The following is a 22,497-nucleotide window of genomic DNA, read 5'->3' as shown; positions in this document are numbered from 1 at the left end:
GATGTCCCGATTTATAGGGTCAGTTCCAATATTTGGAGCTTTGTCTTATATAGGTGCCTATTACCCCCTGCCTCCTATCCAGATTTTTCACGCCTGCTATCTGGTCTTCCTAGATGGGACCTAGATGTTCCTAGATGTTCAACACTGCAACTGGACAGGTTTATATTTGTGCATGCTACCGTAGCTACAGCTCATTCCTTTTCACAGAGATCGTGTGGATCCTTTGGGGAACACAATGGCCTAATACAAAGACGCCCATTTTAAATCAATGAGAATGTTCTCGGCTAGTTTATGTACTGGGCCTGATTCCACTACTACAAATGACTACAGGCCTATTCACTCATGGTTCATACCAGGGCCTTATATAAACTAGGAAAACTAGTTTAACTCCACTATAAACCCCATTTAATACCTATATAGTCAGAGTTTAATATTTAGCTCAATTTTGACAGGAGGAACTCAAAAAGCAATATTTTTCCTGGTCTCAACAAGGCTTAGTAGCACAAGGGAGAGTAGCACAAAGCAGCCGCAAGCTCAGATATGCAGTCAAAGCAAAAGCTTATGCTCTAATAAATTTGTTAGTCTCTAAGGTGCCACAAGTACTCCTGTTCTTGATGACTGTGTCATTGTAATTGTGCTCTTACTATCACTGTTGGAATGGAGAGCCTGCACCTATAGGTCAAAGGGGAAGAGGATTTGTGGACCATGATCTCCACAAGTATGGTTCCTTACCTAGCCATGACATTTTGGACTTCTGCCAATATAAACCCTGGAGCCAAAATTTGGCCCTAATGGCATCTTCTTCTGCTTTGGTAGATAGTTAAAAACTACATTTTGAAATGGCTTCCTTTTTAAAACATACCTCTTTCTATATTAGTTAATAAACAGATTTTGTATTTTTCTAAGTATTAGTCTCATAACATGAATAGAACTCCTGGAATATTTCTGGCTTTGCAAATGGATATAATTAAAAGTTTAAAAAAAAAAAAAAAGCCTGTACTGTATTAATATAGCCAGAGCATTTTCCTTTCCTCACTCACTGACTGCCAAGTCATTTACAAGACTTACGGATCATGATGAATAATCAGCTGAACACGAACTCCCAGTGCGATGCTGTGGCCAAAAAGGCTAGTGGCAGTCCTTGGATGCATAAACGGGAATCTCACATAGGAATAGGGAGGCTATATTAACTCTATTTTTACACTGGTATGGCTGCTACTGGAATACTGTGTCCAGTTCTGATGTCTACAATTCAAAAAGAAGGATGGAAAAATTAGAGAGGGTTCAGAGAAGAGCCACAAAATGATTAAAGGATTTAAAAACATGCCTGATAGAGAGAGACTCAAGGAGCTCAATCTGTTTAGTTTGCCAAAGAGACGGTTAAGGGGTGACCTGATTAATCTGTCAGTATCTTTGTGGCAAACAAATATTTGATGTTGGGCTGGGACTGAGGGGTTCAGAGGATGGGAGGGGATCAGGGCTTGGGTAGGGGGTTGGGGTGCGGGGGGATGGTGAGGTCTCTGGCTGGGAGGGCGGGCTCTGGCGTGGGGCTGGGGATGAAGGGTTTGGGGTGCAGGAGGGTGCTCTGGGCTGGGACCGAGGGGTTCAGAGGGCAGGAGGGGGATTAGGGCTGGGGCAGGGGGTTGGGGCATGGGAGAGGGTCAGGGGTGCAGGCTCTGGGCAGTGTTTACCTCAAGCAGCTCCCGGAAGCAACGGCATGTTCCCCATCCGGCTCCTATATGGAGGTGCGGACAGGCGGCTCCGCGTGCTGCCCGTCCACAGGCACCACCCCCGCAGCTCCCATTGGCCGCGGTTCCCAGCCAATGGGAGCTTCAGAGCTAGTGCTTGGGGTGGTGGAAATGCGCGGAGCCCCTGGCTGCCCCTATGCCTAAGAGCCTGAGGGGGGACATGTCTCTGCTTCTGGGAGCTGCGGGGAGCCACGGCAGGTAGGCAGCCTGTCTCAGCTCCACTGCACTGCCGATGGGACTTTTAACAGCCCATCAGTGGTGCTGACCAGAGCCGCCAGGGTCCCTTTTGATGGGCATTCCGGTCAAAAACCGGACACCTGGCAATCCTATCTCTGGCCTATGTTATACAAGAGGTCAGACTAGATGATCACAGTGGTACCTTCTGCCCTTCAAATCTGTGCACATCAATACCATTTAAGTACTGTGGTTGCCTTCACAGCAGCTCAAAATCTAGGCAGCATCAGAGGCCACCTTTGTCCCCCAATCTTCCTGGGCTGTGACCTCTTTGGGGCATCTCTCACAGAATCTAGTCTGTAATTTTCCTGCCTTGCCTATGAATAATTGTGTATTAGCAATAGTAATGGAGTTAATGTTTCTCAATGCACAGCCTATGGGTTGAAAAGGCATTTCCTTTTGTACACATGGCCATACATACAGCTTAATTTATCATTTGCTAGCCAGGTTGGGGATTTTTTGGTAGCTATTTCTGATTTTCTCCCTCAATTTTCTTTAAACAGCTGAAGTGTGAACAGTGACTAGAGTATTAGGCACCTTGTGCTGGTAAAGATGAATAATTAACTGCTTTATTTCCTAGGTTATGTTATCAGAGATTGAACAAAAGGTCGCTTCTTTATTGGAGGATTGCAGAGATAGGCAGCAAGGAGATCGTGCAGGCCCTCAGAAAGAAGCAGAGGCTCTTTCCTTGAAGCTCAAGGATGTGAAGTGCAATTTGGAAAAAGTCCAGGTGATGCTTCAGGACAAATACAGTGAAGAACAGGTAAAAAACCTGAATACTATGCAAAGTCCTGTAAGAGACGATGTAAAATTAAGGGATGGATGCAAATGAATGTGCATGTCTGTCACTGTCATTTTAGTTCACAGTGCTGTATAATTATACTCAGCTTGCTGCTTGTAATGGGTTTTAGTGGTTCTCTGAATGATTTCGGTTTGCTTAAAGAGCACAGTGTCCGAGGTCAAGGTTTTATGAGCCACAAATGAGAGAGAATGAAAAAAATATTTTAAGATTTTTTTTTTTTAAATGTTATGTATAATAAAGATCCTGGTGGTGAAAGGTTCCAAGTGGACAATTCTAGAGACTGTAGCCCTCTCTTCAGAGAACAGGAATAGCAAGGGCAATGACAATGCAAGCTTTCCCACACTGCCCCACCAATGTCCTCCACTGGAGGATCTCCAGCAGTGATGAAAGAATAGGTTGTTCTTTGTGCTTATTCAGTACTCATCTGAGTATCTCTCTGAATATCTCTGCTGAGATTGACTCACTTATTGGCAGTCAGTTACAGCTATGGGGCTAGTTCCCCACCCCCTCTTTTTATGATGGCTTCAAGAAAGTCTGCTGGGGTGGGTGCACTGGCAAAGACGGCTGCAGGCTCACCTACCCTGGAACAGCACTGTCTGAAAGGTGAGCTGTGGTAGCCAGGGAAGGGACTGGTGGTGCTAAATTCTCCTGTTGAATACCAACATACCTCTACAAGTATCACCAGGCAGAAAATCTACACAACTTCTGGACCATACGAACCATTTGTAAGTTGGAAGCTAGTTTTACAGGCATAAATTGCACCTCACCATAGTTCATTCAGGCAAAAGTGTTCAGAGTTGGTGTCAATGGAACTTCCAAAACCATGCTTTCCTATAATTCTGCTACCAACAGTGTGGGGAAGTGAACTAATGGAAGAAAGGGCTTTACTGGGAGATGAGGATAAATTCAAGCTCTCCCCAGGTGAAACAGCACAAATATCTTTGCAGCAAGACTAAACTAATAGCCTTGTCCCATCCTTCTGAGAGATCACCCCTCGTTCATCCCCGGTGTATTTTTCAGAGCCTGTCATGATACCATCTCTCCTAAACTACACACATATATTTTGCCACCTTTTCAATTCTGAGAGCTTTCACAAAACACTGTCTCGCTTTATAGCTCAACAACAGTGAAAGGATCCCTTCAGAACGTCTTCAGCTTGGCGGCTCCAAAGTATCCAACCTTGTTACCACTGATGCGCCACCGTTCAGCAGGCGTAACGGTTTGCAGGAGCCTCAGGTAATCCTACTGCTCATCCCATAAATACAAAACGCAATTGTCTATTATCTGCTATGTTCAGATATGCTTGACTCTGAGGGCTAGACCGTGACTTGGATTATGCATCTCCACAGGGAGGGAGAGCTCTCCCTGCATTTCTGTGGGGGTTAACCTGCCTTGGGCCTGGGCACATGGGAGTAAGCAGATACTGCCTGGAGTAGTGGAGTGGGGAGCGGGGGCAGGGAATGAGCAGAGTCTTGGCTCCACCTCCAACACCCTGACCACTGCAGCTGAGGTTGAGAGGGGGAGGTGATGTAGTTTGCTCCTGGTAAATGCTAGCAGCAAGCTACTACCCCCTGGAGCTGGGGGGGAACAGTGAGTGTTATTTAACGGGCCTAAACTGATGTAAAAGAGTCATCACACAAAGCAACACTGATTAAACTAAACCAGTGCAGCTTTTGTGTGTGGATAAAGCCTTGAGGGGTTTGTCTGAGGTGCAGTATCTCCCAAGGGTACTCCTGGAGCAGGGCAGCTTATGCTGCACAGCTTGATCATGGCTGTGCCTAGAGGCATAAGAAAAAATTGTCAAAAGGAGCCTACCTCTAAGTGAAAGTGAGTGGGACTTCGGTTCCTAAGGGCCAGATTTATTATTATTTAGGTGTCTAAAGATGCATATAGGCATGTAGTGGGATTTTCTAAAGCACCTAAACACGTGATGAACCTGCTCAGGAACTTCTGAAAATCCCACTAGGCACCTTTCTGCACCTTAAACACTTAAATATCTTTGGAAATCTGGCGCTAAATACCTAAGTCACTTTTGAAAATGGGACTTGAGGCTCCAGTGTAATTGAGGTGCTTTTGAAAATTTTACCCGCAATCTACCCCACAGTGGCTTTTAAGGTTACCGTTAGCAGATTAAAAATATGAGGTCATGTTCTCTGTTCTGTAAGTAACACTGTAGATTCTGCTGTTTGAAAATCAGCTTTTCCCTTTTTGTGCCCTCTCTCTTTGAAGATTACTCAAGTAAGCAATCCAGACTGAATCATTGGATACTGGAGTTGCTGAATTGCTAATTCAACTCCCTCTCTTAATTAAAGACACACGGTTAAACATAGTGGTTCATACTCAAGCAAAAGTCTCATTGAAGTCAATGGGAGTTTTGCCAGAATAAGAATGGAAAGATATGTTCCATTATTTCACAGTGTGCTCTGTTCTCCTGCCCTGGTGTGATAGCCATCAATGAAGGCCACTAGAGAGGTTGTGGAATCCCATTATTGAAGGTTTTTAAGAACAGGTTTGACAAACACCTGTGAGGGATGGCCTAGATATACTTAATCCCGTTTTAGCATGAGGGGCTGAACTAGAAGACCTTTTGAGATGTCTTCCTGCCCTACGTTTCTATGATTTTATTATTAGCTTTTAGATCTCAACATAGGTTAAAAACAATTCCATAATGTTGTATCATCTAAGAAAAGTTATGTATTTGGTAAAGTTATGTGTAGTTCACATGTGTATAATCAGTTGCTTTTTGTTTTGGTAGCTGTAATTTTTTTTTATTTTTTTTTAAGTGAGCAACCAAGACCATCCTTTGAGAAGAACATGGTTTACACTCTTTACTTTATCATTCATGTTGTTCCTTATTTCCAGGACCTGCCGTTAAAACCGACTGAGCAAAATAATCTTGTTGACTTCATCAAATTTTATGTAGAAAAAATGCAGCCATGCTTTGATGACAGCACTACTCAGAAATTAGATTCAAGGTACAAAATAGAAAAATTAGTCACTGAGCATGTATTATATGGCTTCCAAAACACCATATGGTCTGCAGGATTGCTGTAGCACAGGAGTTTCTCACACAGGGGTGTATTGCCAAAAAAAAACCAAAACCAAAACAAAAAAATCACAGAAGGAAAAAATCTGCCAAAAGCTGTGCAGTTTACTGGAGATCCAATTCACACTGTAGTATCTCCTGAAATTGGTACATAACTCGTGTGTTTGTACAGAGCCTACCACAATAGGGTCCTGGTCCATGACTAGGACTCCTATATGCTATGGTAATATACATTATTATTATTATTATTGTGTGTCATAAGCTATGGTAGGCATGACCACAAAAACTTATAGACAGAGGTAGATCAGGCACCTCTGTTCTCCTTATTTCACAATACAAAAACAAGGGGACATTCAGTGATAGTAAAAAGCAGCAAATTTAAAACTAGTAGAAGGTTAGAAGTTTTCACACACAGTGTACAATTAGCTTGTGGTTATCACTGAGGCCAAGAGCTCGGAAGTATTCAAAAAAGGACTGGACATTTATATGGATAATGAGAACATCCAGAGTTAGAATAGTAAGGATCTTTAAAAAAGGAGTTTGGGAAGTGGTATAATCCCTCATATGTCAGGGCATAAGCCAACTTCTAACTGAGGAGAGCTGGAAGAAACTTGCCCTACAGGCATGTTATTGATGCTTTACAATTAATTAATTCCAGATACGTGCCAAAGTTTTGTAATGTATGCAGTTGTCACCTATAGTTATGTATCCTGTTGCCTTAAGATACATCTACATTTAGGCAATGTGTAGAGTACAGACACTGCACACACAGCTGGCATGGGTATAAATAGAAGCACAGGGAGTGAGGCATGGCTGGTGTGAATAGAATAGAGTGCTCTACATGCCTGACCCCTAGGTACCTATCCTACACAGCTCTCTACCCACCCAAGCAGTGCCTTCCATGTCTACCCTGTTATTTTTAGCAGTGTAGCGTCCTGCTGCTTCCCCTGCTGGAGCCATTCCCAGCTGCACTGAAAGTCTCTCGCAGCAGGCAAAAGCTCAGGCAGAGGGGAAAGGCTCCTGCCAGAGCCCTCCCCACTGCTGGAGCCTTTCACTGCAGCATGTAGCTACACATGTAGTGCCTGTCCTGTACGTGCCACTGTAAGCATAGACATAGCTTTAGCCTTCTGCTGTGCTGCATTGCATTCTGCCCCAATACTGTGTGCTACATCATGCCCATGCTTTTAAATGTCTGTGGTGCTGCCTAGAATATTATGCTGATGGTAATTAAAAATAATACATCACCTGACAGCCAGGGAATATAAATATTCACTGAAGGCTTTTGTCTATCATAATAATAATGTTTAAAAAAACCACTATCTTTTATTTCACCTCTTTAACACAACATTTGGTGATAAGCTAGTACTGAATGAAAGGGAAAGTTTGAAGGAGGATTATTCTTATTAGTTACTATTTCTGTTGTGCCAACTGTATGCTAAGTACTATACAGGCATGTGGAGATACGGACCCTACCTAAGCTGACAGTTTAAGGCCCCCGTCCTGCAAGGATATGAGTAGAAGCTTAAATTTACATGCTGGAGTCATCTCACTGAATTCAAGAAGTCATTGAAGGCAATGGGACTGTTCACAATGCATAAAGTTAAGCGTGTCTATAAATCTTCGCAGGATTGTAGCCTAAGTGGATAACAAGCAAAACAAAAGTGGGAGGAAAGGGAGTGGCAAAAGAAATGTGATTAAGGGTGAGGCTAAAATCACATTCTATTGGTTTCACTGTGGGTATATGGGGGGCAGGAGGGTAGGTTAAGGGAGATCATTCTATACACACAGTTGTAACAATCTAACAATATGCTAATCTTTCCTTGTTCTTATGATCATGTTGCCCGAACACAACAGTGACTTATCTATCCCAAGGAGTGAGTTTGCTGGTCCATTTTTAAAGGACCAAACTGGTGATAAGTGGCAATATTTACAACAAGAGCTGGCTTCTACGATGAAGTCTCCTCTGTGTCAGCTTGCTGACCCTCAGGTTTGTTTATGTTCCTTCCAATACAAAATCATTACTACCTTTGAAAGTGAAAAAGTTACAACTAATATGTGCTCCTTCCTCAGATACGGCAAAGGCATAAATGAATACATTTTGCTTTCTGTATCATCATATTGTCTCTCTTAACATCATTAAATAATTGAAAACTGTGTAATAGCTGTCCAGTTGAAATCGTGATTTATAGCAGTCAGTGGTATCGTTACACGGCATTTTTAGTATTCCTGTTTCTCTCTCTCATCCTTGAAAGCCATTATGAGTAGTCATTAGTGCTTTTCTTTAAGTTTCTGTTAGATGGTGTCACTGCAGTGGTGAGTGTAGTAAGTAGCATGAAGGCCGTCTAGATGAATTCTTGTATTAAATGGTTGGGCCTGATTCTATCTTTTTTTATTTCAGCTGGGATTTTCAAAAGAGCCTAAGGGAGTTAGGTGCCCAACTCCTAGCCTTAATTAAATGATTGGGTAGAGATTAAAGCCCAGTTCTTGCAGATGCAAACATTGATCGCAGGGACAAATTCTGTCCTGACATTCACCATTGCGGAACTCAATTGTCCTCTATGAGGATGTACATGGTGTATGTCAACGCAAAGTTTGAGCTGCAGGGATTGAAGATTTACTGTGTGGGAACATGAATAGCTTGTAGTGTTGTCAGTTTTGTTCGTTGATATTAAAAAAAATTAGTAACTACAAACAAGCTGAGATTTTGTGTTCTCGGAAATGATTCCATTACATGGGACAATATCAGTTACTCAAGGAGGGTCATGAGTGGTGAAGGACTGGAATATGCAGTCCTCGCTCAGGGAGAACTCAAACAGAAGTAAACAGAGGGGTTGCCTTACTGAGTACTGCAGCCTGTAGTTTCGAAAGACTGAAACTCATAGGGCTACATTTTCAGCCAAAGGCCCAAGTGGCCCCTTTGCATGCACATAAATAGGTTTTTGTGGATGCAACAGGTGTGAAAACCTTTTCGCAGGTGAACTTCCTGCCTGTTAGTGAAAATGTGACCCATAGGATCCAGATGGTGTTATTTTAATTTTTTGTTTCAAAAATAATATTATGTAGCAGTATGGTTCCATTTTTAATCTGAACCATTAATCTAACTGTAATGTGCTTTTCCAAATGTTAGATTACAACAAAACTGAATATTCTGCCGAGAGGTGCTGTATGTAGTATTAGAACCCCAACTGTCGAGGAACTGAAAACTTACACCATGCAGCTTGGAGATCTAAGCCAAGAAGCAAATGTTGTGCAGACACAGGTACAAATCACATGCTCTATAATTCCCAAAATGACAAGGACTTCTAGAAAGCTAGACATAGCTTTGGCACTATGAAGCACAGCTAGTCAGTAACCATGTTCCCCCCAAACTGAGTGTATTATAGAGGCGGGCTTTGGTCAGGTTCTTAATGCACTGTAGAATCAGGTCTGGATTTTGAGAAGCGTCTTCTCATTTTTCAACCCCAACATTAGCTATTGCCTGGATGCAAACATTTACTGGCACAAGTGATGTCATTTGCACATCAAAATTGCAACATTAGATAATCGGTCATGTACATGACCATGTACATGACTTCAGTTGGGTCTGCAATTGGGTCTGCAATATTGCATGGGTACAAAATAGAAGGTTGGGGTAAGGACTGTTTCCAAATCAGCCATTCAGTATTTTACTAACTCTTTTTATTACTAATAGCATGAGTTGGCTGAATATTTCACGGTTTTATACACGTTTCTTTAGTCCATGTTCTTGCTCAGTATCATCTCTGACTTGGTCGGAAGCTCTGAAAAATGCTATAATTTGTCTTCATCCAGGAAAATGGGGCCGGGGAAGCTTCCTTAAATTTGGACAAAAAGCTCTTTGAGCTGCTTTTGGCAATCAGTCGGTGTTTGAACAACATGGAAGAGATGTTAAACACCTGCGTGCTCTCCAATGAAGAGGCTGCTGTGCAGCAGGGACTGTATGAGGTAAGCGCACCAAAGCATAGATGGATGGGCATTAACGGGTTTCTGCTACAGCAAAATAGATAGGTCTCCTCTCTCACTTACACTGGTGTAAATCAGGAGTAACTCCACGAAGTCGGTGGATTTACACGGAAAAGGCGAATCAGGCCCATTATATTTGAGTAAAAGTAGCAACCTGAGTCCTGCTGGTGTTTTTAAAAGTTGAATCTTCTCTAACAAGGACCATTTTCACTAGCCTTCTCTACTTTTCAATCCTTTAGACTCTGTCTCTAGAGCTGCAAAAACTTCACACAGATATCAGAGATAAAAAGGATGATCTTTTAAAGTCTATTACCTGTGCCGATGGGAGCGCTGATGTATTCTTCGAGTGCTTTAACAACTTGCAAGCCCGGCTGGAACTAACTCAAACTGCTGCTGCTTCTAGAAGCAAATCAATGAAAGCTGGGCTGGATCACAATAGTAATTATCAGGTACTGTACTGCTGAATGCATGTCTTGTTTCACAGCATCTGTTAGACGTGTTAGTGTTAATGCATTTTGGATTATAAATGATCAGTATACAATGGACATTAAAAAAAAAAAAAAAAAAAAAAAACCAGAAAAAGCTTTTCCTAGCTTATTGCTGATTTCAGATACATCCAGGAGTAAATCCTGTCATGTCCCTGCTCCCCACAGTGATAGTTGCATTGGGCTATGATCACAGTAGACGTGTGTGTGCAGAACGAGGAGGGAAGCAACCTGGGACCCCATGCAGGGGGTTGTCACTCCTCTGCAGAGACGCTTGTTGCACACTAACATGCTGTAGGCTATCGTATAGGAGGGGGCTGGAGGCTTGCTTCTGCCAGCTGAGGATGCAGGAGCAGTGGGAGTTATTACAGTCCTGAAGGCAGCATTAGCCACTGCAGATTGGCTTATGGGGAGGATTCCTTCTCCCCTGGCCCTCCACAGCTCAGTCTACACCGGCACACAGTGGGCTGTGCACTGGGAACAGATTTAGCTCATAATGCTCACTGTATTTTGTTGGGGGTTTTTTTTGCTATACTTAGCATGTGCCACAGTACTGGGTGTCATAATATTACAGTCTTTATTCTTCTGTGAAAGAGGGGAAAGAGTGATGTGAAATGTTCTGAAAGTACCCAAGACAAGGAAACAAAAACAGTTAGTCTGGGCACTATCCAAGATCCTACAGAATGTTAACACCAAAAGGCTGTGTTTCCTTAGGAAAAAGATTGTGATTTTTGTTATGAAGTATAGGGGCCACATCTGTCCTTACTCAGGCAGATTCCTATTGAAGTGAACAAAAGCAAAGGAAGGACCTCGGGATTTGGCTTACTATGTTCAAACAAAGCTCCTGCGCCCCCACTGTTTGAGTATAAATGTAGATACTTCAGTGCTAAATTTCTATTACTGTGGAGAATATTTGATCCTGTATCAAAATATAAGGGGAACCAATCCTGCAGTCCATGCTCAGGCAAACTTACCATTCGTCTCAACAAGGCTGCCATACAGGGCTCATTTTCTTCAGAGCAGGAGATTTTGTACCTCCTTATATATTTCATAGATTTTAAGGCCAAGAGGAACCATTATGATCCTCTGATCTGACCTCCTGCATAAGAAGAACAGTAAGAGGCCAATATGGCTTCATCAGGAGCTCTTTAATGACCTGAAAATCAAAAAGGAACCCTACAACAAGTGGAAACATGGACAAATTGCTAAGGAGGAGTACAAAAGAATAGTGCAAGCATGTGGGGATGCAATGCGAAAGACTGCGGCACAAAATGAGTTACACATAGCAAGGGACATAAAAGGCTATAAGATGAGGTTCTATAAGTACATTAGGAGCAAGAGAAAGATAAAGGAAAGTGTAGTTCTGCTACTTAGTGGGGAAGGAGAGCTTATAATGGATAACACCAAGAAAGATGTGGTGTTTAATGTCTATTTTGCTTCAGTCTTCATTAAAAAGATTAATTGTGAACAGGTGCTTAACACAGTTAATATTAACAACAAAGGGGGAAAGAACACAATCTGGAATAGGGTAAGAACAGGTTAAAGAATATTTAGATTAGTTAGATGTATTCAAGTTGGCAGGACCTGACAAAATTCACCCAAGAGTACTTAAGAAACTAGCTGAAGCCATCTCGGAACTGTTAGCTATTATCTTCAAGAACTCAATATGATGCTCTCCTTAGGGCAGCTCAGAACTGAAAGCTACTGTGTTATCCCTCTGCCTAAGCAAGTGTGAGCTCTGCTGCAGATTAGACTGTGTGTCAGCTCCCTACCACACGAGTTTGTCCAATTCACCAGCAAACTCCTCAAGACTCTGCCAGTCTTAACCTTGCCTTGCAGGTAGTGATCAGTGAACCCCAGTTCCCAAGTACCCCAGAGACGTCTCTCTCTAGTGTCCAGTCCCATTCATTTGACGCTCACAGAAATTATTAAGTTCTCTGCCTGCAAAGAGACAGTGTACACACCAGCCTGTTAGGTTAGCTGAGGACTCATTCTGTACTTCAGTATAATGACACTGAGATGGTTTATAGTAAAACTAAAAAGAAGTTTGTTAACAAAGAACAAAAAAGAGAAAAACAGACAGAAATGGTTACAAACAAAGCAAAACATGCTTTTTATTGACTAAAACTTAATTTTAGGAAGTTGCAGTCTTTGCCTAATCAGTTTTCTCACTTACATCAGGTTATGTACCAGCATTTCCAGCACTCCAGGCCAGAGGATCCAACTTCCACAGTCAGAGGGTGCTGTTCCCTTTGATAGATAACTAAGGGGTTCTCTCCTCTTCTTATAGTCCAGTAAACCTCTGAAATGTATTTTTGCAAAGTAAACCCAGACCCTGCTAGGGTGTAGATGCCATGCTGTCTTCCTCATCCTCTGGTCAATTTGCTTTTTTGATTGGCTTAATCACTTTGTTTCCCTTAGATGTAAATGTACTTCCATTGTATCTGGCCTCACTTTGCTCAATTTACATTGGAGATACAGGCAGGCTGGTGAAACAACATTCCTTTGTCTACGACAAACTTGTTTATCTTCTCTACTCAAATTGCGTGGTCTGAACATAGTTTAGTAACATATTTCCAGCACACATACATAATTCTTTACACACTAAGTGGACATAAATCATGCACTATTATTAATGACCAGCGAGTCACCTGTTTTTATATGAAACCTTACAGGACACCGCTTGGCTATATATTCTGACAACAGTGTATTGGGTGTGCCCTTTGCCAGTTGGCATACAAGGGGTCTTAGGGCCATACTCATGGAGGATGGGTGAGGACTGGAGAAGGGCAAACAGGACCTATCTCTAAAAAGAGGAACTTGGGGAATTAAAGACCAAACAGCCTAACTTTGATACCTGGAAAGATACTGGAACAAACTATTAAACAATCAATTTGTAAGGATCTAGTGATACCCACCATGGATTTGTGAAGAACAAATCACGCCAAACGAACCTAATTCCCTCCTCTGACAGGGCTGTGGATTGGGGGAAGCAGTAGACATGATATATCTTGATTTTAGAAAGGCTTTTGACACAGTCCCAAAGGACATTCTCATAAGCAAACTAGGGAATTGTGGTCTAGATGAAATTACTATAAGGTGAGAGCAAAACTAGTTGAAAGACTGTACTCAAAGAGTAGTTATCAATTATTCTCTGTCAAACTGACAGGCTATTATCTAGTCGCGTCCCATGAAGGTCTGCCCTGGGTCTGGTACTATTCAATATTTTCATTAATGACTTGGATAATGGAATGGAGCACATGCTTATATAATGTGCAGATGATACCAAGCTGGGAAGGGTTACAAGCACTTTGGAAGACAGGGTTAGAATTCAAAAGGACCTTGAGAAATTGTAGAATTTAGTCTGAAATCAACAAGATAAATTGAATAAAGTGCAAAGTACTTCACTGAGGGAGGAAAAATCTAAACATTAATACAAAATGGGGAATAGCTGTCCAAGCAGTAGTACTGCAGAAAAGGATCTGGGGGTTATAGTGGATCACAAATTGAATATGCGTCAACAATGTGATGCGGTTGAAAAAAAGGCAAAAATCATTCTGGGGTGTATTAACAGGAGTGTCATATGTAAGATATGGGAGGTAATTGTCTTGCTTTACTTGGCAGTGGTGAGGCCTCAGCTGCAGTACTGTGTCTAGTTCTGGGTACCACATTTCAAGAAAGATGTGGACAACCTGGAGAGAGTCCAGAGCAACACAAATGATAAAAGGTTTAGAAAATCCTTTCCAGCCCTACGTTTCTATGATGAATACAGACTGTAGAATTTCACCCAGTGATTCCTGAATCGAGCCCAGAGCATGTAAAAAATGAGTGATCAAAGTGCCATGCTGAATCACCATTCAAGTGTCTTTTCACTGTATGAGATTTATCACTGCCATTTATTATTGAGTACACTCCTGCTATTATCTGTTCACAGAATGAAATCAGGCTGTTGTATGATCAGTTAATTGAGAAAAAATCTACTCTGCAACAAACCTTGAATGCAATACGTGGGCATAATGTTGCTGAACAGCTTCAGGTAATTAACTCAAAATACTAAGTTAAGGCAAAATTATCTAGCACTGGACAATATTGCCTGGTTTGTGTCCGTGGTTTTGTTTTTGAAATGTGAGAAATAATTTCATATTTTCTAAGGCAAATGTGGGGGAGAAGGCCCAACGAACCACGCCCCATACGCACACACACTATGCCCCCATGCAACAGCAGAGCTGGACTGCAGTCCCGCCACTAGCTGAAACATAGGGCTCACTCGCTCTTTGACTCCCTTGGGGTGCCAGTCACCCCAACCAGACAGGTTAGGGCAGAGAGGAAGCAAGACAAGATACACAAAATACACTCAAGCACAAAATACAGCCCTTTATATGTAACAGCCTTAATTAGAAAGTCCCTTGAGCTTCCCCTTATGGAAGAGGGGACACTAGTATTTATTTCAGACCTCCCAGCAGTATAAGTATTCACATAAGGCATACCTAGTAAACGGATGTTAACAAATGCAACAAACACCATGGCATTCGTAGTATGGTACATGAATCAGTTAACCTACCCTCTCCTAGTTAAGGGCTTAAAAGACGCTAGGGAAGGACAGACAAGATGACAGGATAGTTAAGCTAAGGGCAGATTGCATGCCCTTTCCAGACCATACAACAGCCGCCGACACCTAACCCGCTAAATCTGAAAATCATACAAATCTAAAACTTCCCTTATTTCAGAGAACTCCCTACACCAGGTGTCTAGTGTTCACTGGAAAACAAAATTCTGCACCCTCAGAGGTGATGATGTGTTTTTATTATGACTACTACTGATTTAGTAAAAATAACTGTGCATGGCCCAGTGCATAGGACACTGAACTGGGAGATCTGGATTATTTTCCTGGCTCTGCTACTGGCTGACTGTATGACCTGGGGCAAGTCACTTTCCTTCTGTTTCCCCTGTAGGTCTTGTATATTTAGATTGTAAGCTTTTGAGATAGGAACTCTTTCACTGTGTGTTTGTAAGTGCCTAGCACAATTAAGTCCCAATCTTTAACTGCTATCATAATACCGATAATAATAGTGTAAAACTTAAAGGAGCAAAACTACACTTAATTCCTCATTATATCTTTTATTCAGAAAACTGATACATATGCATTGGAGCTACACAACTTTGAGACCCAAATAGCAAAACTGAGAGATCGTGGGGAGAGATTTCAGTTACCTGTTGCTCTGATCCATGAAGTTTATAAATTAGAGGTAAGAATACAGAGCAATCAACATTCTATCCTGCAAGATTTGACTCTTCAAAACAAGACACTTTAGCAGTGAAAGGTTTAGGGCCATCTGGCATCCTGGCACAATACGATCCTCTAGAAATGGTGCGTGCAGGTCTCTGGGTTGGTTTATATCTTGCAAGAAATAAGCTCATTGAATTTTGTTTAATTCCTAGGATGTTCTGGATGACACTTGGGGGGTTCTGAGAGCCAAGTACGAGGAACTAAACTCTCCTTTCATCAGCGAGAGCCAATACGAAGGCTTGATTCGTGGGTTGGCAGAATTGGTAGACATTGGACGAGAGAAGCTTGCTCAGGACCCAAAGCAGCTAGCCAAAAGTAGAGCTATTTTACAGTCTCACCTGCAAAATCACAAGGTACAGCATATGCGACACAGCACGGCTCAAATCATTGTAGAGTATGACTTTCTGTGACTGACTTTTCTCAAATATCATTGCTGAGTAGTTATTGCTATTTCTCCTAGCATAAGAGAGAGTCTGAGGTACTTGAAGTAAATGCGGTAAATATTTTGAGATAAATAGGATGTTTTCAAAAACAGTAAGTAAAGAGGCCATTTTCATGCTGCTGGGTTTTTTCCCCACTCTGCTGATTGGTTTGTTGCGAAGGGTTTTGTTGTTGTTGTTTGGTCACCTGGGGGGAATGGGACATGAGGGGGGAGGGGACGGTTAGGGCAGAGAAGAAGCAAGACAAGATACACAAAATACATTTTCTGCCCTAGCTGGCAAAACAAGTATGGTCGCTCCTGGATGGAATCGCACAATTTTGGGGACCTCTTTGGATCGGGGTCTGGGTTTGCTGATCCATTTATCCCTGGTTCGAGCTACCTCAGAATGTATCAAAGTGTCAGGAAGATGTTTTATTTTATATCCAGTATTTTTTAAATCTGTGGTAAAGTTAATTAAGGAAGAATGTGCAGCCTAGTGGAGTGAGCAGGGATATGGGCATAGGGACTCCTGCGTTCTACTCCCTGTTGTCAACTTTCTGTGTGACCTTGGGCAAGTCTCTCTGGGCTAGACCATGGCTTTTAGCCACTGGGATGAGCAGGTGATAGTATGGAGGGAGCTTCCCCTGTGAGCAGCCCAGTGTGTCAATGTGACCAGCCCTCTCTGGATCTGCTTTGTCCCCTTCCTGTGTGCTCCTCCCTGCCCCATTTGGGTGCTGAGCTCCTGGGATCATGGAGAAGGAGCATTTGCTGTTTCATTGGGTGCAGGAACTGCACTTGTGACAAACTAATTGAGCTCCCCAGCCCTGCAATCCCATATAAGGTCCTGCCCCAATCCATCTCTTAACCATTCCTTACTTCAGCTAACACCACTATAGTATAATGAATATTATTTACCTGGTTCACAGGTGTGTTTGAAGTCCTTGGATGAAACAGTATATAATGAATGCAAGGTGTCATTATTATTTATGATTAAAATCACAACAGATGTCTTCACATAATACAAAGAATCTGATTTCGATGGAGCACTTGCTATAAAACAGAAAAATAGGCTTGAAACATGTAGTGTTGGTTTTTCAGGGCTTTTTTCACAAGCTCATCGCGCATGTGCTTGTCGTGCAATCGTATTCCAAGAAGGTGGCTCCTGCTACATTACAAAAGAAAGAGAAATTCTGGACTAAGCTGGTGGAAGATGTCAGATCGCTGGAACAAAAGGCTTCCCAATATGGCATACGCATAGAGAGTTTATTAAAGGTAACGGATTAGAATAAACTTGGTATGGAAAATGGAACCCTTTCTATGCTAGAGATACTCTGGCCAGCAGCTATCTACTACCCATGTCTGTTTGAGGGTAGTGACTGACTGTTCATGCTCTGAGTGTTAGTAATTCATTTCTTTCCCCTCAAATGTGGAATTTACATGCCTTCCCTCCCTCCAACATGAATGGGAATTCCTGTAACATGCCTGTGGTACTTCCTGAACACCCAGACTGAGAATAAAGACCTGTGTGGCACAAAAATACCAATAGTACATTAAAATGAAAACAAGTTTTAAAAACCCAAGTTTAAAAAAAAAATCATAAACAGTTTTTGAGTGAGAAATCACTTGTGTGTTAACTGAAATCCTCAGCTACTCTTTAATATATGTTCTCTCTATATACTCTTGTTTTGACATTGTTTTGTTGGTTGAACTAAGAATAATGTGTAAGTGTTAAAGCATCAGCATTTTCAATGTTTAGCACAAGCATAGAATAAGAGGTGCACTACATTAACATATGGCTTGTGTTTTAGGAATGGACAGAATTTGATGAGGACTATGTACCTTTCAACAAAGAATTAGAGGCGCTTGCTTCTGCAGTGCCTTCTGTGAATTTGGTAGAAGAGACAGAAGAAAGATTAATGGAGAGGATTACACTTCTCCAGGTATTTTTATTTCTGTTTAATCACTTTTTTTGTAGGATCATGGTACACAGTATATGGCAAAAATACTGCTTTAGAAATATCTGCTTAGCACATGCTTAATGTCCTCCAAACAGAGTCCTTCCCATCTCCCTTTTAGCCAAGGTAGCAACTGTAGTCTGTGCCCAAATGTATGTTTCCATATGAAAACAAAGCTTTTTATACCTTTTAAAAGTACTGGGGAGAGGGGTATTTGTAGCCACCAGTTTCAATTAGTTCATTTATGAAGAGAGAGTCCCTGCAGCTGCTCTAAAAGCTGACATTCAGATATATACTCCAGTGATACACAGAGATTATGAGCCTTATTCAACTCTCATCCATGTGAGGTGAGAATCAGGCCAGTGTTTCCAAATATTTGAGCCGCTCTTTGTAGTGAGAAGTCTATCAATTCTATCAACCTCTTCCAAAATTCTGGGAAGAACAGTTAAATCACCTTGACGTCTCCTCTTTTCCAAGGAAAATAAAGTTCGTTTTCTGGAGAAAGGCAGATAGACATTTGATCATTTGTTCCAAACATCGGAGAAGTGCTGTGTATCTGAAGGCAGAACTGGTCCTCACTTAGGACGATACAGTTCTTGAGTTAATATAAATGAGTTTAAAACACATAATGTATCCTGTTAATATGTTTGTCTGCTGGTGCTCCTTAGACTGAGTGATATATGCTTAGGGCTGATCCCCATTCCTGGGGAGTCTGTCCATTGTCTTCTGAGGGCTGAGGCTGAAAGTGTGGAAGACTAACCTACCTTAACTGAAGAGGCATGTATGTTTCTTGGAATTATTTCTGTTAGGAGAAGGAACGATTTTAGGTTGAACACAGCATGTAGAAAAAACAGAATAGTTACAGATTTGCATATTATTCCACCTAAAACAGTGGTGGAAGTTAATTGTTTTTTTGTGCCAGCACTTGGCTTTTGCACTCTTCAGGGAGCATGTTGTATTAGCAGTATTGGAGCTCCCATACCCTTATGTCCATAGTGAGTCAAGCTTATAAACTTCTATCCTGTTTGCCTGCATTCTGTTTTTTTTTTTTTCACTACTGCTTGATTCGGTGCATGACTTTAATTTCAAATAAATCCTTTTACCAACCCAAGAGTATTTTGTGTATAACAAGGAGTGTTTTCTGACTGTGCATATTTGTGTAGTGCCTTTATAGAAGTCCATAATCCAAAGTAAACAAATGGATATGAGATTATTTGGCATTGCAAAGGAATGACTTTATCAAAATCATTAACTAACTCTGATGAACACAGGTGTCACAGATTATCATTTGAATTTGTATTACGAGATGCCTCAAATGGGCCATAATAATTCTGTTTCATGCGGTAGAGCCATGTCATGCTATTTCATGACATGTCAAGATACATCACAAGGTAATATGAAAAATAACTTGTCTCCATTATTCTTACCACTGTTCATAACAGAAAATAAAATAAATGCCAGTTGTGAGAATAAAGTGCATGTTTTAATAGCCTATTTCCCTTTTAAAATATGCTATTGTTGTGCAAACTATTTATACTTTGCTAGCAAACCAAAAGAAACATTGATGAAAAACATGCCAGACTGTACCAGATGGTGAAGGAAGGGAAGAAATTGATGACTGTTGTGAGCTGTCCTGAATTAGTAAACCAAATTGGGAAACTAGAAGAACTGTGGTTGTCCTTAACCAAAAAAGTTGGCCATGAGCTGCACAGACTTCAAACATTACTCAAACTCTTGGTCAGGTAAGTTTTTAGTCAAGGGGCAATTAGGGTTAGCCACTGCTATTTGGGGTTTCTCACAAATTCTTCAGTACCCATATTTCCTGAATCATGAGATCAATGTAATTAAACTACAGAGTTTGTGCATCTGTTTGTGGAAAACAAAAGTCCAATTATGGTCAAAAAATGACTATATTAAAAATGTCATATTGTTACTGAATGGATCTGCTCCCTGTGTGTAGTCAGTCATATTTGCTTCCTTTATGACAAAAATGTCTTCACTCCTGTTGGCACTGCAAGGCCGACATTTCTAGGGGAGACTGAGCTGGATTCTATTCTGACTCGCACATCAAAATTGTTAACTAAAGTGCAGATTGCGCTCCCCTGATTTGCACACGGAGGGTACCCACTGGAGCTGTGCTGTCAAAGACCAGGGGCTGGTGTCTGAGCCAGTGTGAAGACATTGCCTCTTCACAGATGATCCAGGCCTCCAGCAGAGCCCCTGAGATCCATATGCAATTGTGTGGTCAATACAGGAAGACAGTCTTTCAAGGCTCAGCAGCTCTGAGGCTGTCTCACAGGCCATAAATATGTTGGTTATTTCTCCAATCAACATGCACATGCTTACAGGAGAACAGAGTTGTCATATATCAGTTCTGTGCTACTGCAGTGATGCTATCAGAGGTGGAGGGCGGGGATCCTGTCCTGTATAAACCTGTAAGTGCTGGCAGCATACATCTTTAAGTGGATGGAAGGACAATTCTGAGAGGAGGAAAGAAATGTGTTATAGTCTCTACTAAGGGATTGAGTCATTTCTAGTCCGTTAACCTGTCTTGTTTTGTTTCTGTAGCTACAACAGAGACTCAGACAAGTTAATCAAATGGTTGGAGTCTGCTCAGCAGAGAATGAATTTTTGGAAGGAGCAGTCTCTCAATGTGTCACAGGACCTACATACTGTCAGAAACAATATAGACAGCTTGTTTGTAAGTCAAAAAATCTACAGCGTTTAGATGCCAGATAATAATCCCCCCCCAAAATGACATTGCAATATGGCCAGAATCTGCCAGCAGGGCATAGCCCTGAGTATGAAGTGGGGTAGCACTGCACTGCTTCCAGGGTTCCTCTGGGAAGCAGCATGTCACAGTCCTGCTGCTGCTGTTAAAAGGGGGTGAAAGAGATTGGGGGGATTTAACTCTGCTGAAGATATTTCTGTGGATGGGTGGATATGAACCAACCAGCACCTCAAAGACAAGGGACAAGGAGATCTGGGCACCCTGAAGATCCTGATAGGTGAGAGTTATTCCCCTCAACCCCCCAAAAATGGAAAGGAGAGGGTCTTTCAAGACATTGGCGTTCCAACCTGAGAATAAAGCACCAAATATAGGGGTCCTGTTGGGTGAAAGGGGTTGTAGGTGGCAGCATATTGGGGTTAAAAGGTCCTGCAGAAAGATAGAGAAGAAAGGTCTTGGCTGACACCTGTGTGGTTCAAAGTTTCTCTGGGATTTACTGAGCCTCAGCAGGTTTCAAGTTTCCATCAGATGAGATGAGTTTTACCAGGTTTCAGTGCAACCAAAATTGCAACCCATCCAGTCAGTCCCTCCTGTGATTGAGACCCTGTCTGTGTATTTTAAAATATATATGTTTTGTTAAATCTCTATATATTTTAGGCATTTTCTAAGGAAGTAGATGAAAAATCATCCTTGAAGTCATCTGTCATAAGCACTGGCAACCAGCTTCTTCATGTGAAACAAATGGATGCTGCAGTGCTTAGATCATCTTTGGCACAGTTTGAGCAAAAATGGGCAGAATTGATCACTCAGTTCCCAACCATCCAAGAAAAACTTCACCAGGTAAGGAGGGAATCTCATGTCGTTTCTTCATTTGAGCCAAGCTACGTGCAGAATTATTTTAAAATGTTACGGATGGGATTCAGTCAAGCACTACGTAATGCAGGGAAAGCACTTTTTTCTTTAGGGCTCAATTACCCATCTGACTCACTTTTGGAACATCCTCAGTATTAGCTTAATTATTACTGTATTTCTGCCTAACTCTGCCTGTGCCCATCAATGTCATATTTTATATAAAAGTTAGTTTCAACAGGCAACAATAGTCCTATTCCAGACTTCAGAGATGTCCAAATTTCTTGTTTCAAGTTCGAATCATATCCTAAATTTGAGTATCAGGGTTTACTTGCAAGTTCATACTTAGATAATTACATTATGTGAGGCCTTTTTGGGATAAAGATGTCCTCCTCCATCATGGTCTGATTTAATATTGCTAGCAAGCTAAGTACAGAAGAATCATTATATATTTGATTTCCAGCTTCAGATGGAAAAGCTTCCGTCTCGTGAGGCCATCACAGAAATAATGGCATGGCTGAGCCATGTGGAACAACAAAAAGAAGATGATGAGGCCATTGTAAATTTGCAAAGTAACGCATCCCAAGTCAAAAACCTTCTTCAGAAATATAAGGTAAATATGCAAGCAGAAGAATAAGTCGTCTACAGGGTGCTCAGGTACCACAGTAATAGATGCAGTATAAGAGCCAGAATAGAATTGAATAGAATATCGATTTATTTCTAGGTTCCTTAGGGCAGCTGAGTACTTAGTAGTTCAGCTCGGAACATTGGTGTACTCTTGAAGATTAATCCTGTGCTTCTTAGCCCTTTGAACTTTTGGGGTCAGCTTCTTGGTTCTGGTTATAACAGTTAAAAGTTCCTAGCATTCATATCCTAGGACCCCTGTATGACACAGAATTGACCACTGCCTTGTCTTGTAGCTATCTCCAGAATTTTCCAAGGGGATAAACTTAAAAGATAT

The 22,497-nt window shown here is 41.6% G+C and overlaps 1 protein-coding gene across 1 annotated transcript in view; it reads left to right on the top strand.

Moving 5' to 3' along the window:
* SYNE2 (spectrin repeat containing nuclear envelope protein 2) overlaps nucleotides 1-22,497 on the top strand; it is a 199,090-nt gene that overhangs the window by 95,357 nt on the left and 81,236 nt on the right. The window contains exons 53-68 of the mRNA XM_026654293.1: nucleotides 2,563-2,745; nucleotides 3,901-4,020; nucleotides 5,647-5,759; nucleotides 7,685-7,817; nucleotides 8,958-9,089; nucleotides 9,641-9,793; nucleotides 10,051-10,260; nucleotides 14,231-14,332; nucleotides 15,423-15,542; nucleotides 15,736-15,936; nucleotides 17,103-17,276; nucleotides 17,813-17,944; nucleotides 19,505-19,701; nucleotides 20,528-20,660; nucleotides 21,345-21,527; nucleotides 22,000-22,149. Coding sequence (XP_026510078.1) covers nucleotides 2,563-2,745; nucleotides 3,901-4,020; nucleotides 5,647-5,759; nucleotides 7,685-7,817; nucleotides 8,958-9,089; nucleotides 9,641-9,793; nucleotides 10,051-10,260; nucleotides 14,231-14,332; nucleotides 15,423-15,542; nucleotides 15,736-15,936; nucleotides 17,103-17,276; nucleotides 17,813-17,944; nucleotides 19,505-19,701; nucleotides 20,528-20,660; nucleotides 21,345-21,527; nucleotides 22,000-22,149 — 2,436 coding nt within the window. The remainder of the gene's footprint in view (nucleotides 1-2,562; nucleotides 2,746-3,900; nucleotides 4,021-5,646; nucleotides 5,760-7,684; nucleotides 7,818-8,957; nucleotides 9,090-9,640; nucleotides 9,794-10,050; nucleotides 10,261-14,230; nucleotides 14,333-15,422; nucleotides 15,543-15,735; nucleotides 15,937-17,102; nucleotides 17,277-17,812; nucleotides 17,945-19,504; nucleotides 19,702-20,527; nucleotides 20,661-21,344; nucleotides 21,528-21,999; nucleotides 22,150-22,497) is intronic.

Source organism: Terrapene carolina, unplaced genomic scaffold (assembly GCF_002925995.2).
Source record: "Terrapene carolina triunguis isolate 2854851 unplaced genomic scaffold, T_m_triunguis-2.0 Scaffold189, whole genome shotgun sequence".
Classification (NCBI taxonomy): domain Eukaryota; kingdom Metazoa; phylum Chordata; order Testudines; family Emydidae; genus Terrapene; species Terrapene triunguis.
Note: the sequence above shows the minus strand (reverse complement) of the source record. Positions and strands in the feature narration are given on the sequence as shown.